Source organism: Zosterops lateralis (genome assembly GCF_965231275.1).
Source record: "Zosterops lateralis genome assembly, chromosome: 12".
In the NCBI taxonomy this organism is placed as follows: domain Eukaryota; kingdom Metazoa; phylum Chordata; class Aves; order Passeriformes; family Zosteropidae; genus Zosterops; species Zosterops lateralis.
In genome coordinates, this window is record NC_139772.1 from 13,704,807 (window position 1) to 13,723,575 (window position 18,769).

At 41.1% G+C, this 18,769-nt stretch overlaps 1 protein-coding gene across 5 annotated transcripts in view; it reads right to left on the reverse strand.

The window, feature by feature from the left end:
• Positions 1–18,769, reverse strand: part of CTCF (CCCTC-binding factor) — a 33,970-nt gene that overhangs the window by 12,634 nt on the left and 2,567 nt on the right. Inside the window, exons 1-3 of one of the 5 annotated variants that reach the window (XM_083870261.1) lie at positions 17,742–17,855; positions 9,521–9,613; positions 189–981 (exon numbers count right to left, since the gene is read on the reverse strand). In XM_083870261.1, the coding sequence (XP_083726387.1) occupies positions 189–981; positions 9,521–9,574 (847 nt within the window). In that variant the 5' untranslated portion in view covers positions 9,575–9,613; positions 17,742–17,855. Of the gene's footprint in view, positions 1–188; positions 982–9,495; positions 9,614–13,190; positions 13,304–17,741; positions 17,856–18,769 lie in introns of those variants that run through there. The other 4 variants (XM_083870260.1, XM_083870262.1, XM_083870264.1 and 1 more) reach the window with 4 other exon arrangements.

Here is an 18,769-nt window from a genome sequence, read left to right on the forward strand (position 1 = left end):
GCCAGCCTATAGAGAGGAAAAGGGAGGTGTGCCCAAGAAATACTGCAGTCAAGCACTATTACATTGTGAACTAGCAGCACTGGGCATGTCTGATCTCCTCCCACGTGCACGTATTCATTTGCCTCAATCACACTGCAATCACCACAACAAAAGCATTTTCAAAATCCATTTGTAGATGAGGAACTTACCTTTCTTTTTAATTTTTGTTGGTTTTGGTGGCTTCATATTGCCCACCACCTTTTCTGCATTAACCTCGGACAACAAACCCTCCTGCTGCTCCTCTTCAAAGTCATATACAGAGACGTCCACATCTTTGCCTTCCTCAGTGTAGCGAAGCTTACTCTTTTTGTTTTTCTTTGTTTTTTTGGCTGGTGGCTGGTAGTCTGGATCTTTTTGCCAGTTGGGATCTTCCTGTGGCTGAAGTTCACCTTGTTCTAGGGTCTCCACCTCACCATTTGCACCCACTTTCACAACTTGGAAGCCTTCTGGTAAAGGGAGGGTGTGACAGATCATGGGCTCCCCCTCCTGCAGGCCTCCTTTGGAAACCTCATTTTCATAAGCTCCCTGCAGTTCTTCCACAGACGTGGTGGCAACAGGTACAGTCACTGGTACAGGTACTTGGACCAGCTGAAGCTCACCAAGGTTTATAGGCTGCTCTTCCATATTAACAACCTGAAGTGTTATGATCTGTGTGTCATCCACAGTAGCCTCAGTTTCTTGAGGCACTGCACCTTCCATTACTTCGGTCTTCATTTGAAGAAGAGTTGGATCCAGCTGATCCATCATCACCATCTGCACCCCACTGCTGACATCCTGCACCACTTCACTTCCATCTGCTTGGTTTGGTGGTATATGACAAGCATCATCCTCTTGTCCCCCTTCACGGCGTCTTTGATAGGTTTTCCTCTCTTTTCCCTTAATGAAAGTTTCTGATTCCTCCACAATAGCGTCCACTGCCTCACCTTCCATTTCACCTTCCTGCTGTAAAAACAAGAAAATGAATGCTGCACACCATCCAATGTATTTAACAACTGCACAAACCCCACAGAAGAACAAGTCGCCCAACTAGAAACACCCAACCCATCCTGATCATATTCAGAAAACAGGAGCTGAGAGCTGTAGGTCTCCACAAGCCCATCACCACTGCAAACCAAGACAATCACAGAATGCTGCCTGCAGCGAGACAATGGTGTCAGCTTCTTGGAAAGGAAGGAATGCAAGGAAGAGAGATTAAGTGATACACATGTTCCCATTTCTAAAAGACCACAAATCCCACCAGCAAGATGCACAGCAGTATTATTCCTTACTGAGCTTGTTTAATCATTTCACATAGCTTAGCAGTACCAGAAGCAGTCTGTGGCTACAAATTTTAAAGGTACAAAATTACCACACTGTTAAAATCAAAAAGCCAGCCTTAAAGAAATTACTACATTTGAGAACTGCTGAACTTTTCCAGGAAGGCACTAAGAATTAAGCACAAGAACATAAATTGCACTTATTTCATATCAAACTACTATTACTTCAAGTCTAAACTCCTCTGAACAACGTAAGGACATAAAGGAGTTAGGCAAGTATGTCTCTTGTAAGCAGCCTGGAGCTCAATTCCTGCTCCTACTTCTGGCACTACTGGACCCTGAGCAGATCCAAAGATGCACTGTGCACTCCCTCCTTGGCTGAATTAGCCACAGCAGGAGACACAGCTCAGGTAAAATTTTAATTCAGTGTAAATGATGTGAACTCTGAGCTGGTTGGACTCAAAAGATCTCATGATACCTGTGTTAAATCCATCCATATGGTCACAAACAATCAATATAGAAGCTCAGCATTTTGGTGGGCCTTAAACCGTAATTGACAATTGCTGCATGCAAACAACACTGAGATTTTGTGCCTCTTCAGATCACCCAGTGCTCTTCACTGCACATGAGGAAAAATATTAAACTCCTCTATTCTCATTATGCAGGAAGGTTGTTTCAAGAGTATTAACAGCTAGTAGAAATTATCATTTTGCAGCTGTCTTTTTCCCAAATGAAAGGAATACGATTATAGTAAAGGAGCATTTTGTAAGTCCATCTCTGTTCCAGGTGGTTCACTTCGTAAAAATAAAAGGAGGTCCCTAACCCACCAAACACTTTCTTGGCATCAGGATCCTATTTCTTATACCCCTCATTAAGCATTAAAAAGGTACCAAGGTCAATTTTGGATAAGAAGAAAGTAACAAAAAAAGCCAGCCTCCTTACTATGCCTGTGAAAAATTCCTGAATCCAGTTCCAGATTTGCTAAGAGACCTCTGTATTTTCCCATTAGACTGACTGGCCTCTCAGACCAGCTAAGTGAATTAATATAAATATTTAATCTCTCTTGCTAACTCAACACTTTAAAATCCCCATACTATTTTCAAATATCTATGCTTAATCTTGTGTACTCAATTTTGATTTTACACAAGACAAACATGAAGCACAAGTCTCCATTAGCTTTAAAAATTATAAGACATGTAATTTCTATTGGTTTTAGACAGTTCTTGCTTTACTGTCTTTCCTAGTATCCTCCACTTCCACTGTGAAAACAATAAAACTTGAAATGTTCCTCAGCCTGCCCAGGTTAGGGACATAAATTAATGTCCTGTCTTGACACTCATGATGTCGTGGGCAGGCACAGTCTCCAGAGGGCACCAGATACCCAGGAATACCGACATATGGCTTCATGTGCACTCCCTGCAGGGATCCCGCCTCTCCTTCCCTTTACCACCCGTCAGCTTTTCAAGTCGGAGCAAATCCATATGGACAAACAGCTGAAGTACACGAGATGATGTAAGTACTTAACACCAGACAGCAGGCAATCAGAACAGAGCAGGTCTTTGGCTTACAGCAACTGCAAAAGTGTTTTACAATTATCTTAAGTATTTGCAGGGGGAAGACTTTCTAAGTGACCAAAAGTGTCTGGACAAATAAAGGAAGGACACAGCTAAACAACACAAAAATGTGATAAACAGGCAAGGAGGTAACAATAAAATATGCAAGACTGAGGGAAAAATGCCAGAAGTCCATCTGTAAAGCTCATGCAACTCTGGTGCTGAGCAGAGGTCTACAACCTTAATACAAGCATAGGCAGCTCTGAGCAGAGGTGGAGCCCTCACAAAGACCTTCACATTCACTGTCAATATTAGTTGGTAACAACACTGCTAAGTCACCTGAAAGCAAGCCAACTGGCCAAAATTTGCCAGTGTCCTCTATGATTCTTTAGTGGAGTAGTACAAAGGCATCACTTCTGACTTGTAAAGCAGAAAATCCTATGTCCACCAAGGAACAGGCTACTGGCATACATGAAGAGTTTGGCATATGGCTCACATCGTCAGGAAGTTTGCCAGCCTAGGAATGCAGGTGGTATAGGGAGACCAAGGAAATGTCTGCAGCAAGACTCAGGCTGAAGACACTCACAGTGAGGGGTGTACCTGTGTGAAAGGAATGGATGGATTCTTACAGCCGTCCGGTAAAGAAACCCAGACCCCGCTATTGCTCCCTGTCCCTCTGTCACCTCTCACCCCGTTTCCTGTCGCGGGTTACACGGCGGGGCACGGCTGCCCCCGAGCGGCGAGATGCTGTACTGCACCGGGGCTGGGGCCGCCGCCTCCATCCCTGCCCGTCACTGCACCCCAACCCTGCCACCTCCATCCCTGCCTGCCACTGCACCCCAACCCTGCCACCTCCATCCTGACCCTGCCACCTCCATCCCTGCCTGCCACTGCACCCCAACCCTGCCACTGCACCCCAACCCTGCCACCTCCAAGGCATCTGTTTATTCCTGCCTGCTGCTGCATCCTGATCCAGACCTCCTGGCCTCCAACACTCAGCACACGGACCAGCATTTACTCCTGCCTATTCCAAAGTATCCACGATTGTCTGTTCCTTTCTATCAAAATTAGTGCATCTGAAAAGGTCCGGTTTTAAACCAAACTCTGGCCACAGGGATTTGTCACAATATACTAAATGCCATATTAACAACATATAAAATTACAAAAACATACAGGAGTTGTCTCACTTGATGCTTTGAATAGCTCAAAAATCCCACGAAACTGCTGAGATTTCCTCTGAATAAGCGTGGATTTACGAATTTCAAACTTCTTCAGCTGCAGGGTGGGGACACAGGATGTACCCTAAATTTGAGAGGAAAATGTATGGGTGCTTTCCTATTAAATAAGCAAGCTCTCTGTAAAGACTCCATCTCTGCTGCAGTAAGCTTTGCACTAGTTGTCCATGCCATTTTTCATTTACTCAGTCTTGAACAATTTGCTAATTTTTTACTTTTTTTTTCTTTACCCTAATTCTCCTTTTTCATAAACTGAGTCTCACAGGCAAGTTTTGTATTTACTGGAGGACACGTGTCATTTGCTATGACTAAGATCATTATAGCAGAACATCAGGAATAAAAACTGCAGAATTTCTCTCAACTTTTTATTTCTGGCTTTTGTCTCCAGCTCTCTTCCTACCAGGCACTGCTACCTTACACCACAGCTCAGTTCCACAATGACTGAATCTAAAAAGGAAAACAAAGCAGCAGGTTAAAAGATACAGTAAATCAAGACTGAAAAAAAGCAAAAGAGAAAATATTCCACAATAAGGAGAATGACTAAAAAAAAGACCAAAGAAGATCTGAAAACAAAATTCCCACTAATAGCTCAAGCCAGCCCTTGCACAGGGGCTCACTCAGCAGGCTCTACCAAGAGACACCATGACACCAGGGCTCAGTGCACTGTCACAATGCAATTAGCCAGGTAAGGAGCTGTGACATCCAAACAACAGACCTAAGCTTGCTCAGACAACTGATGGACAGCGCATCTAAAAAGCTGGAACAAGCAGAAATAAGAAGTGCTGTTCATTTCATACAACTGACACTTCATTTGAATGAAAGGAATCAAAAGGTTGATTGAGAGAAAGTAATTTAATGCCAACTGTCCTACTGATTACAGCACAGGGGACTATCAGCCCAGATACACTCACTTTCTTCCCAATATCCAATCTAACCATGTCCTGTGTCAGTGGGAAGCCATTCTCCTTGTCATGTCCCTCCATTCCTTTGTCCAAAGTCCCTCTCCAGCTCTCTTGAAGCTCCTCTAGGTACTTGAAGGGAATTGTAGAAGCATTAAAAACATTATATATATCTCCAACAGGGTTTATAGACAACAGACTTTTTTCTTTCCTCTTTGCAGTCCACACGTGTCTAAGTATTTATGGGCATAAGCAGATGCAGATTAACTGCAGGAGTGCATGGCCATTCTCCTTCCCACTATGAAATAGCTGTATCTTTTCCCTGAAAAGTCTCCCAGCTAAGCACGGCCAAAGATAAGGCAGTTTAACAGGTAGGCAGCCTTTCCATTCTTTCCATTTCCTCCAGGAGAGCCACCCTGATAAGAGATGAACATGGCATGAGCTTAACTTATGCTAAAGCAGACAGACATATATCCAAACAGGCCAGCTGAGCCTTTCGTATACAAAACTTCAAAGAGCTGCAACCAACAGGAGAAACTAAAACACTGGGTAAGTTTCTTTCACTAAGTAATTTTCTCACAGTAAAAACTTAAGACTTTTAGTTGGTTACTGCAATCAATTCCATATCCACTGGTTATGACTGCTACACCCATCTCCAGCTATTTTCTCATTTCCTCCTTGTCACTTACAACACTGGTACTGAAAGCAAACAAGAGCGAAATGGACAAACATTTATTGCAGCTTTAAAAAAAAAAAAAAAAAAAAAAAAAAAAGGGGCAATCTCATTAACCCACTATTAAGCAATTATTCTGAGAAATACTTCAGCATCTTGGAGGGCATAAATAAAAGCAAGAAACCTAGAAGAGAAAAGCAAACTTCACCACAGGTTAATAAATGGTTTTGCTTTTTCTCTGCATGAAAAGGGCCCTGTCAAGATTAAGCCCCAAGAAATACATAAACCAGCTATGGGAATGAGAGCTGCAATTGGAAAATGCAGAGTTGTAGAAGGATGGTTTCCTTAACTGCTGACCCTGTAAAGGGATCAGAGAAGACAGTCAGTGCTGGTGGTGACTGCCTAACCAAGGTGTCTGTGCTGAGAGGTTGGTCTAAATAGGGCAAGAAGAGCACATTGTTCCAGGGAGTGATTCAAAGCTTTCAAGCGGATCCCTACACTAAGCTGACATCTAGAGGAATGCACTTTTTCCTCACTAACAAGACAGGAGACCAGATTTTTCACTTGTGTAGTAGTTTCATGGTCCCTGTAAGACAGGCAGACACAGCACTCACTGTCCAAAGAGCTGCTCTCAACTTCCTCCTTCACAGTGACAGAATAATTCACCATAATCAGTTTGATCGAGAACTAATTCCAGCTGAAAACTAATGCAGAGAAAAACAATTCTGTTAGAGCATGTTCAGTTCCTGACCTAATTCCTCACACAAATGCTTGGTAGAGGAAAGAGATCACCAGGGCCACTTCAAGCTGCAGTACCAGCATAAAGCTGTCAGCAAACCACAGCACAAGGAACCTTGCATTTGGTGAGCTAGGTGGCTACACTGAGCTGTGTCCCTCCACTCTGTGACATCCACCCAGGGCACACTACAGTGAAAGTGCTTTCTCTCAAGCATACTGCATCCCTCTGGGTTACAGTGAGTCTGTGGGGAAGCAGACAGTCTGAATTTCATAGTATTTATCTCTATATAGATTATATAGTTTCCCTTCTGTACTTTATTATATTGTACTTTTTGTACTTTATTCACTGAGTTGTTACCCGCGAACCAAAGTTACCTTTTATTATGATCACATGAAGGCAGCACACTTTGGCCCAGATATTATCAAAGGTGATCTTTACCTTCAATCCCTACAGACTCCCAAGGGCACAGCCAAGCCTGTCCCTGGCTACAGGACACTCCCCACAGCCAGCTTGGTGCAGTTAGAATCAAAATGCATCTTGTGCCATTTCTATACTTCCCCACTTTCTTTTCCCCCTGCTCCTCCTGTAACCTACAGAAGAAATTTTCTTGCTACTCCTGCTCAGGGATTCCAGCAGAGCTCTTTCCAATTTCATTGTGTCTCATGAAATGATGGAAAGCAATGAGAAGCTTCATTCAGCACTGACCCCTATTTTTCATTCAGCATGTAGCACACACCTGTGATCTCCTGCAATTACTCAGAATAAAGCTGACCTTTCACTTTGGATCAGAAACTCGGGGAGTTCATGCAAGACATGGAAACAAATATATCCAGGGCCCCCAGCCAGGCAGAAGGAAACTCAATTCCACATCTTTCCTCAGCTGTTTGCTGAACAAGCTCCCTCTTAATCCTTGCACCTGACAGTGGCAGAAAGCCCCAGATCATGGCTCTTCCAGAACTAATACTGCTAATTCTGCTGTAATAAGCTGCAGCCTACAATGGAGAGAAAAGCAGATACAATAATATCAACTGCTTGAAACTTGCACTGTGGAACAAAAGATAAAAAAAATCACTGCAGTTACTGACAACAAATTCCCAACATATTCAAGTCACTTGGGATGTCCTGTTATCTAACAAGGAAAGCCTTGATGAAGAAAGCAGACTGATGAAAGCATTTCAGCTTTATTTCTGGAATAGTAACTTTTCCCTTGCTTTTCCTTTAGATTTGGAGAATTAAAGGTCTATTGAGAAGGTAATAGAGACAAAATTAGTTAATGTTCTTAAAATTTATTCCATTCTTCCTTAATTTCTCCTTCCATTCCTATCTAACATTCTTTCAAATCTTAGTTTTAATTTTTCGCTATATCTTTCAATAACTGCCAGCGCATCTCACTAGATGACACTAGGTCTTTATTCATTCAGAGAATTCTCTACTGAAAGCTGAGAAATGCAAGTGAAATATACTCTCATCAATAATTTTTTAGAAGTTTCCTTCCTTAATTTAGTAAGGAAGTCATCATGTTTTGCTAACCTGACAGCCCATTTCAGAAGGACAAACACACAATATAATCAGGTGTAGAATACAGGAAGCTTTACGCTTTAAAAGAAGCAGTCACAAAGGAATTTCTTGTTAGCTGATGTTAGACCATAAAACTAATCAGTCCCTCCCTTTTACAGGTCTTCATAATGTAAAAGTGATGAAAGACCATCAGAATACTTATAGGTATTAAATTGAGAATCAAAAATTATTTCAGGTTAAACAGTCTGTAAAATCCATTGCCACAAAAAGTGAAGCCTTATACCATGGGAAGATACTGGAAAAGATTCTTTGTTTTATCAACAAGTATTTGTGGTCATTTCTCCCATCACACATTAATTTAGGCTTTCATTTAGGCTGCTGGCAAACTGCTAACAGCAAAGGAAGATATTTCTTCAAAATAAGTCTGAGCAGAACAGGATTCTTTGGCCATCTGATGCAGTGTTGCGTCATACCAAAATGGCAATACCAGCCACTCCCACACCTGAAAAAAAGACCTGTGCAACAAGTTTCATGGCATTCTAGAGACTTCATAATAAGTATCTGGATTTTGTTTTCCTCTGAGGCTTCATCTAGATGAACAAGTATCCAAGAATAAACTTTTGGGGAACAGCTACTTCTTTTATCTCTGCACAAATACTCATTAAGTAGTGATATTCTACCAGGACAAGGGAATTCAGGCTTCAAATTGGAGGAGCAGGAAGTGCTTATCCCTGGGATGGTAACTTGGGTCCTACCCCATGAACAATTGCTGCCCATGCACTATTAGTCACCCCACAAATCACACCCTGATGCACATAAGGAAAACTAAAGTCAGTGCTAGTTAACTTAATGTCAGGCTGTCAAACACAGAGCTGCAGTTTACTGTTGTTGCAGCAGGGACAGGAAATTCCAGTAGAGTTTTGAAAGTACCTATGGCAGAAGGGTGGTGGACAAGACAAACTCCCAGAGCCTAAATTAAGACATCCTTGCTTTTGAATCACAGAAAAGTTAGTCTGAATTAGTAAGTGTTGGAGCAGACAAACAGAATCAAATCCAGGTGAGTCTTTTAAAGTGACCTTCAGGCTGAAATTTTAAGAAGCTTCATTGTTTTAAACACACCCCTAATTCATTTGGACTCATATTCCAAATATTCTCATACACCAAGACCTAAAAGTGCTACAATCAACCTTCAAAGCAGATGAAGCAAAAAAACCCCAAAATCCCACAAAGGCACTCGACCTTGGAAGAAACCAAACCTTTCTCCCAGGAAGCAGTAAGGTCTCATTTCCAAACACACCCACTCTGCAAAGAAACCATTCCTGCCTTTAAACTGCCCACTCATTCCCTTCATCAGCCCAGCTATTCCTCATGTTAGCACAAGCACTTTCAAGACTGCAGCTACTGCTCAGGAAATCAATCCAGGCCAGAACTCAGCAAGCCAAGGATACTTATTTCCATCCCTAGGTCTCTCACGTGCCCCAACACTAAGGGCAGCCAAAAGAGAAGCAGGGCAAAAGGGTTTCTACTAGCACAATGTTAAGCTTTATGTTCGGGAAACTACTGCCTCAGCATGGAACACATACCACACTTTAAACCCCCTCAATTTACATTTATGTTCTTGACGCTTCTGCACTTCTGCCTGGACTGATTTGTTCTCTTCATGCTGGCTATTCTTCATGCAGCTCGAGGTCAGAACTCACTCTGGAACAGAACAGATGAACTAGTGAAACTACGTAAAAGAGAAAGGTAACAGGCAGGGGGAAAAGGGAGTAAATAAAAGCAGTGTTCAATATTTAATGCTTGTTTAACAAAAGGTGTAGTCCCACACCCCTAACAGAGCAGCACTGATAACTGCTTGAGGACCCCTTCACTTACCTAAAGAGCCATAAGCAAAACCAAAGGAATATTTTAATCAGCTTTAATACTTTCACTAGGATGATTTAACTCATTTTAGAAGCTTCTCTACCTACCTGTTCTCAAACTCTTTAGCATTTACAGTTCTGACAACCTAAAGCTCCAGATGCCTCACGTCAGATTACAAGTGCAATGTGACATTTTAGAGTCAGCTCTGCCTACTTCAGATGGCCTTTTTCTCCTGTGCTGTGGAATAGCATACTGCACACTGAAGGAGGTTTTATCACTGAAGAGGTGTAAATTAGAGTGAATATCACTCCTTACACACGGTCAGTACAGCAGTGGATATACTGTTTATATCAAATAACAAAATCAGCTCTACCACAGTTCTAACCTTGATACCCTAAGAAACAGCAGTCTCTGCTCACTGAAGCAAGCCTCACTACCCTTATCAATTAAGGGCTTAAAATAGTCACGTTTACAGAAATACAGTATTTACAAGACAACACATTACTTCTTCTGTAATCTTAGTCAGCCTGCACTGTGCAGACATGCTAAAAAAAACTGGGAATGGTAAGGAAGTCCAGAGGAGTAATTCTCAAGAGAGGCATGTATTCTTGCTGCATCCAGTGATGAGGGCCAAGCAGTGTTGGATTTCACACCCTTTGATTTTAAGTGCTTCACCTCCAGGTTCTTCTGTCATTTAATTAGCACAAGGCACTCAAGTCTGGGTCATGGCTGCATTTTTTACTTGGCAAGTCTATTTTTAATTGTTTATCAGCTTCAAAGAGCATTATTGATAAGAGGTTTGTTGGAGCTGTGGATGCTCAGTGATAATAAGCTTTTAAAAAAATCTGGAAATCTTTTTATTTAACACTCACTCTGCAAAAATCACGAATGTTACACACAAGCCCTGACCAGGAAAGAGGATGCTCAGAGGATACATGGGGTGTGCTCCACTGCTAAGGGCATGTTAAGACTGCTGATGCAAGCTGCATCCGTGCCAGGTTCTGTGCTGTGCAACCCTGGGAAAAGATTTCCTGAACTTTACTTGATATTTGTCAATTAACACAGGAAGTCTCAAGACTGAAGGACTTCTCCCTTCAGATGACACTTGATACAAAATGAACACCTCCCACGTGGAATATTATCACCTCAGAGGTTTTGTCACACACACAAGAAGACAACAGAACACACTGAATTCAATGGAAGTATCTTTTTATCCACTTTGGGTTTCCTGAAATTTAGAATCAAGGAATAGTTTTCTTCCATTTTTCAAAGCTAATCTTCTGCTTGGGAAATTATTTAATAGTAAAGAAAGCTGTTTTAAATAAAGATTGTACCCAAACTCTTACAAGGAGGAAGAGAAAACAAACCAGTAATTGCAACTCTTTTCTACACTGGAGATAACACAAACAGAGACTATTTCCCAGGGATCTCTGTAGATTAGCACTGCTGGGGAGTTAATGCAAGGCACAGCCATTGCTCCTCTCAGTTTACAAGATATTGGCTCTAATCAACAGAGTAAGTTACTTGTCAAGTTTTTTTAAGAGATGTTTTGAAGCTGTTTGGACACAGCTCAAGTATCAACCTACTAATGTACAACCCAGGGAGCTCCAAAAATGCAAGGCATTCTTGTTCTGATCCACTCCGAGGGAATGTCCTGAAGGGAGAGTAAGTCACTTCTACTCTCCTTCACTGCAAAGATGATACTAAACTTCTGCTAAATACCTGCTGTATTTCTCTGGCATAAAATACCTTGCATGAATTTACATTCCATCAGATCTTTGACATATGGGCAATGTTTGATAAGCTTGAAGGAAAACAGGCGTAAACTGAAAATTTAAAATGCTTCACTCACATGTCCATTGCTGAGCTTAGAACACATGGGAAAAAAATACATCAGAAGGCTGCCAGAACAATGAGGTGGCTGGAATAGAATACCTACACAGCAGAATGACAAAGTTAGCTGTGAAAAAACCCAGGGGATGTCGTGTAAAAAGACCATGGGGAGATCCTACTGCTAAATTTAAAGGGAAGCAAAGAGAAGATGGAACCACACTCTTGGAAGCAGAGAGTCAAAGGACAAGTGCAACAGACCAGCTGCAACAACGAGTGGTCAAGTATTGGAGCAGGTTGCTCTGAGATGCTCTGGAAACAGGAATATTTCCTAAATACAACCCTAATTGACCTCATCTAGCATCAATGCTGGCCCTGCACTGAGTCAGGGGTAGAATCAGGGTACACGAAGTCCCTTCCAAGCAAAACTATTTTACCATTCTCTGGCACTACATAAAATGAAGGATAAACTTCAAACACAAACATTAAGACCTTTTTCCATCTACACAGTTATAACTATGATGCTCCTAGGACTGAGATTTACTGGTCTCAGCACTCACTTCCACACATGATCCAGAGGCCCTGGAACACTTCTGCAAGCTCTCATATACTCATGAGTTCTTCAGCAAATGAACAGATGTACAGTAACTCTTAGCAATCTAGTGGGGATCTGCACTTTCAGAGTGGTGGATATCCAAATCCACCCAGTATTGAAGAGAACAGCATTTGAAAAGCACAAATATTGTGTTTCACTGTTTAGGAGACAGAGAATCACATGTGCTATGAAGTATGAAGACCCACATCAGACAAGGATCCTACAGGAACTTCAGTAAGAAAAAGAAGAAGCAGTACTGACCAGAGACCTCACTATTTTTAATTTGCAGGAGAAAACCCAAGACCACAGTGAGTAAATCTAAACTACTAAAAAAGGAAAAATCTGTCTTTGAAGTAGTAAGGGCTATTGTATGCTCTTTTCTCCAAGATGTTAACAAGAAATTGTATCTTGTCAGATAGGCAATAGGAAAGGTGCCAAAAGGCAGATGAAAACTCTCCCTTGGCTGCCAGCACTGGACAGCCTGTTTCAAGAGGGAGCACATCGTACTGACCAACAACTGCACTGGATCAAGCACTTCTAACCAGGAAGAGACAGACTAATAATACAGCAGGACAAACATTCAGTGCTATTTCCCTCCTCTGAGTCTGGTGGACAGGGAGAAATCACCCCTAAGGATTTGTCTACACAAGCCACTCAAAGCAGATGTCTCCAAAAACATTACAGATGTCATGTCAGGGAAGTGAGGAATCTAAATATTTGACAGGTGGCTCCATCATACTGTCATGGAAGCTCACAAATTCTTCTTCCTGTAGGTCAAAATGCTGGTAGGACGAGGAGAGGATACAGCTTCTTTAACAGGACAAAATTAATTCCACACACACTACAGGAGGAAAGCATAAGGCAGTCTGAGATCATATAATGCTCCAGGTAGCTCAGAGCAGGCAGGAGTCAACAGCAGTCACTCTCGGAAGGAGAGAAGAGTATTAATAAATACGGAAGGTAGGCAAGGATCAAGTAATCAATGAGTACCTTTTGAGTATTCAGTATTGCCACAGGAAGCGATAAATCTCTCTTAAAAGATCAGAGGTGGCAGTAAGTTATATACTCAGCAGGAATGCTGGATAACACTAACTTCTTCCATCCTCCGAAAAGAAAAGAAGAAAGGTTTTAATAATCTGATAAGCTTTGACTGAAACTACTAGCCTTCAAAAATGTAATTTTTTTTCCAACCTGTAATGTAGAAACTCTTGAAATGCCTCTATAAGGGGTTTTCTTTCAGTACATACTAGGAAAGCAAAACTGAAGTTTAGACTGCACTTCCACTGCAAACGGTTTAGCACACAGGAGAAAGCTACTGGTTAAAATGTTAACTTATGTCATTGAATTATACAACCAAAACCAGGGGGTATTTTCAATTCAGTAGCATTTCCTGCTTTCATTTTAAATCTCTGGATGTTAGAAGTGGTTTCAAGGGAAGAGCTTCGCAAATAAAATACAAGGAGACAGAAAAACTATACAAGAAGCTGAAGTAATTAGCCAAAAATCACTACTGGTTCTACTGCAGTGAAAGGCTCTTCCAGGAGCCAGTCCAGAGAAACCGTGACTCTTTCAACATTGAACAATAGGAGAATTCAATTGCCTGGACAACAATTTTAAACATACAGGGAAGTTTACAGATCCATTTCAAAAGAGTAAAAAATGTTTACAAATAGCCAAATGGTGCTATTTCTACTTGTGCTTTTGGCTTCCTTTGCAGAAAGCCTCTACTTAGCCCAAAATATTTTGGGGCATGGTTCCATGAAGGCTCAAATCAAACTTGAGGCTGCATTTTTCCACATCCACTTACATGCTATTGCCCTCATGACTCAAATTCTGCTCACCAGTTCATCACTTGGGGATGCAATTGCTAGCACACATGTGGAAGGAGATGGGGCCACAACAATCCTGATGCAAGCCAACCTAATTTTCCAGGGAAGCCTTGACTTTTACCTCCCTAAATGCTACGGTGTTTATCCCAAAATATCAAGAATTTAAAACATCCTTGTATAGCTTTTATCAACAGGTTGAGAAAAAAGGAAAAAAAAGAAATCCTTTATCCAACATAAGCATAAAATAAAGCCCTACAAGGACAGATCACTGTCTATTTAGTCCAGCACTGTGTCTCCAAAAACTCTAGCAGGAAACACCGTGCAGGGAGAGCAATCAGTCATGTCTGTGGTTTACCACCCATATCCCAACACCCAGTCAAGGGATTAGGGATCTTTGCCTCTGGACCTGAGGATCCCCTTCCAAACCTACAGTATCTCCACAGTCTCTGACCAAAACAGGCTTTCCATCAATTGTGGTATATTTACCTCATTTTTTACTCGTACAAGCTATAGGCTCACCACAGAACTCATTGCATTTACCCAAGAAGTTGGGCTTGTGTGAGCACAGGGAAGCACAACAGCCAGACTGGGCACAGACTGAGCTCTGTGAAGAACTCAAGGGGCAGCAGCAGAGTGACACCATTCACCTTCTTAAAAACAGCCAGAGGAAACCAGAATTGCCAAACTCAAGCATCATCTGCTTCTGTTGAAACTACCACACAGAGAAGCACATGGATTATATGCAAGTTTGCTCTGTAGCTCTGAGTTCCCAAGATTATATATCTCCTTCTCATCTTTTTAACATAAGTAAGACATGAAAAAAAACCCTTAGCTTCCAGCAATCTCCACCTAGAGATGCTTAGGCCACCATCAAGCTGTTCACTGTAACATCCTGGAGAGCTCAGAAAGTGTCAAACACTTGTGTCAAGTCTCCACACAAGGCATTAACATAGCTTAAAATTATTGTGTTGTTTACTCCTTCTTCCACAGCTTTATGCTTCATAGTTTAATTCCTGATTAAGTCAGTATTTTACTCAGCATCCAGTTTAAAACTAGGATCACTGCAGACAATATAATTCCACACAACATACACAAATGCAATATATAAAGTGAGTCAATAAATAATTTTATGTAACACAAAATTTTATGTAGCTATGCTTTCTTTAGTGGATTCAATAAAAATCACCTTGCTTCACCCTCTTGAGCATTTTCCATGCTTAGAACCAGGAAGGAAAAACTCCTTTTGCTGATACAAGCACTGTCTGGGCAGCAGTGCTCATGCCAAGGTCCTTGGGCTGCTTGGTAGGCAGTGAGCTGGACACGAGCCAGCATCTTGTCCTGGCAGCAGAGAAGTAACATTTATCTTTCCAACAGCTCCCCAGTGCCACAGCCTCAGATCAGGATGTATTAGTCACAAGTCTGGACCAAGTATGTAGGACACTATTTGACAAACCTCCAATATTTATCAATATCTGCTTATTTTCCCCCATTTAGAAGATTTTACTGGTTTGATCACATTCTTGATTGAAATGGAAAAGTCCTAAACCTCTTCCTGTTCAAAAAGAGGGAATGTGGTTCAAGAGAAAAGGAGGTGCTATCCATCCTTTTTCTTTAGCACCCCTGGTTTGTCACTGAGTCTGATCTCTCATGAACGACATTTCTCTAAATATATAAGAAACTGTGCAGCTCACTGAAGCAATTGTCAGAATTTTTTCCCCCCCACAATCTTGATTCAAAGAAGTTAAGAAATTAAGAAATACACAACTGCTCTTCATACCAATCTAATAGTTAATCACCAAAACTTAGGCCTTTTAATTTGAACTTACTGGGCTACAAATTCATATTGTGTTTGTCAGCAAGATTAGAGCAAGCTCACCAATATCCAGTATTATCTTGTCAGGGACATATCTGAGGACTCTCATCAAGTCACCTCAGTTTTGATGAGAAGCTGCACAGCACACATTCAACATTTTACTGCATGGCAATACAGCTTAATTTTCCATCAAATTGGAGATGAATCCTTTTTCACACAGCAATTTTTTGGAGGTCTTTGAGTGCTGAGGCCAAAACCATATGTTGGATTTTGGGAATGACTTCATCCCATCCCACAAGATGGGCAAGAACATTACCCTTGCTTATTCCACTAATGTATTTAATGACTACATCAGCCTCTTTGGAACAGCATCACCTTGGAAACTTGTGTTTATGCTGTTTGTTCACTCTGACTCCAAAACACTTCAGTCACTGCTTTCTAGGATACCATGTGCCTTGATTTAAATTCAGCTGGAATACCTTGTTCCCAGGTGCACAGCTTTACATGTAGCAGCCTTGGCAGACACACTGTACTGGATCTTCTCCACCTGACAGTCACAATGGCTGCCTCAGTGCCCAGTGATTTTCCATGAACCAGAAGTTTATCGTGAACAAGTTTTTAAAGACATTTTTCACCAACAAAATCATTAATGAAAACAAATTGTGACAAGCAATTACTAATTTTTGCTGAATATCCATGGAAACTATTCACTCTCATACACCCCCAGACTAATCCTGAACTAAATGGCATTTACTGATACTTAGTACCAATATTAATACACAGTAAGGTCATCAAGATCAAGTCCTTTAACAAAATCAAGTAACAAATTTAACAAGCTCTTGTTTACTTAAAGCCTTAGTTACTAGGATTAACACTTTTCTCTAGGTTAACTAAATTCTGTATTAAGAATAAATGGGAGAGCTGTTAATAAAGTGAACTACATGTGTGTTAACACCACGCAGAGCTAGTGAAACACTCAAGGTGTTTTAGGGCCTGCCACCCTCCCTGCACAGCCATGTTCATCCACTCCACCTCCTTTTAGTACTGATAAACCAGCAGTTCTCCGACCTCCTGGAATTTCACTACTGTTCCAAAATGCATTGACTATAAAATATCTCTTCCAATACTGCAGTTAAAAATATTCCAGTGGTGGAAAAATATACCAATATGCCAAGGTAAATGTCTCTCTCACCTCCCAATGGACTCTAGCGGGGGGTGGTGGTTTTAAATAGTTTTCTTGTTAAATTTTGGCTTGTGTTTGTTTTTTTAATATACTTTACCTGTGGATGTTTAAGACATGTACAAACTTCTAATGGTGATGCATTATTAATACAGACAGGGGTGCAATTCACATGCCAAACAATCTGCAATTTGTCTTCTGTTTTGCCAGAATTTGACAAATTTAATGCTGTCAACAGAATTTTTTTTACAGTATGGGAAAACACTCTAAGATGAACTTACTTAACCCTGTCTTTACATTTGAGCAAAGCTTTCCAGTGAAATCCATGAAACTTTAGAAATTTAATGAATTTTTGCAGCTATAGCAGAAAAATAAGATGCTGCTGCTAACTGACTGACATAATAATATATATTTGGGCAGACTACTTGAACTACAGGGAGAATAAAAAAATACCCTGTTGTTCAGCTTGCTGCACTGCTCCCATTACAGAAGCCCTTACTGGTGTCATTGGTCAGCATATCTCAACACTGATCACTGCCCTTGTGCTTTTAGATACTTTCAAACATCTCTGGCATCACCTCTTACACGAGCACCACACAGCACACTGAAATCCTCAGGTAGCTGACAGTAACTGTGGGAGGGCTTGAACTGAGGGGGGGGTCTCTAAAAACAAACCTTTACATCAGAAATGCAACTCTATCTATGACTCAAAACTTCACCTGTAGGGATAGTTAGAGAATAATGCTTCGGGAGTCCATTCTATGAGAGATGTCCCCTAAGCCAACGCACGTTAACTGCGCCATTCTTGAGAGCTGCTCTGCACTACTTCTCTTTTCACCTGTTAAGAACCACACTGGAAGGAAATTAAGATTTTATAGCTTCCAAGTTTTTAGTAATACTGAGGAAAACTTCACTTTAGCTTTAATTTACATTGGATACCCAAACTGAGTTGTTCTGTGTACTGTTACTTGAATGTTAACATGACCTGAAACATAAAACTCCCTACTCACCTTCTGTTTATTCTGCTCTTCTTTTTGAGGTTATTTTTGTTAATCAGAGAAAAACAGATCAGTCAGCTGAGCAACAACTCTTTAGCTTTCATATTAAATATGTCTGGGATAAGCACACCTCACTTAATTCCTAAGAACTGATGAATTATTGGGGAGAAGTGGGAGGAGCAGCAGAACAGGGTGTTGTAAATGAAATTCGAATATCCTTCAGCACAAAAAAAAAAAAGGGGGGGGGGGCAAAAAAGCAGTATCTTCAGCTACAGTCAGGACAGACAGATTCTAAGTTTCAGTAAAAAACCTGAAAGAATGAGGGCCACGTATGATCTGAACCATTGTTATCAGCACTAAACATAACCAGTAAAAGGGAACTTCCTGGTTTGTGTGTGTCTTTAAGACCACGGAGGTTACAGAGTAGCAGAGCTTGATACTGTATTGACATTTCAAGGTTTAGTACAACAAAGAGTGAACTGGGCATCTGAACTAAAGCCAAATGGATGAACAGGGGTTTACAGTTAAGCAAATAAATCAGTACAGTTCAGTAAGTTAACACAAACAAAACAAGCAGTCAAAGCTTTGGTTTCTTTCAGCTCTTGTCAGTGTGTGCCCTTGTGTTCAGGTAAAGCAGTGGCTGCTCCTTATTACACGGATTTCTAGAGCATATACAAGCACATTTGGGATCCTAATGCTTATTATTCCCTCGAGCATTCTCTTTCTGGTAAGGAGCTAAGAGAAGATGA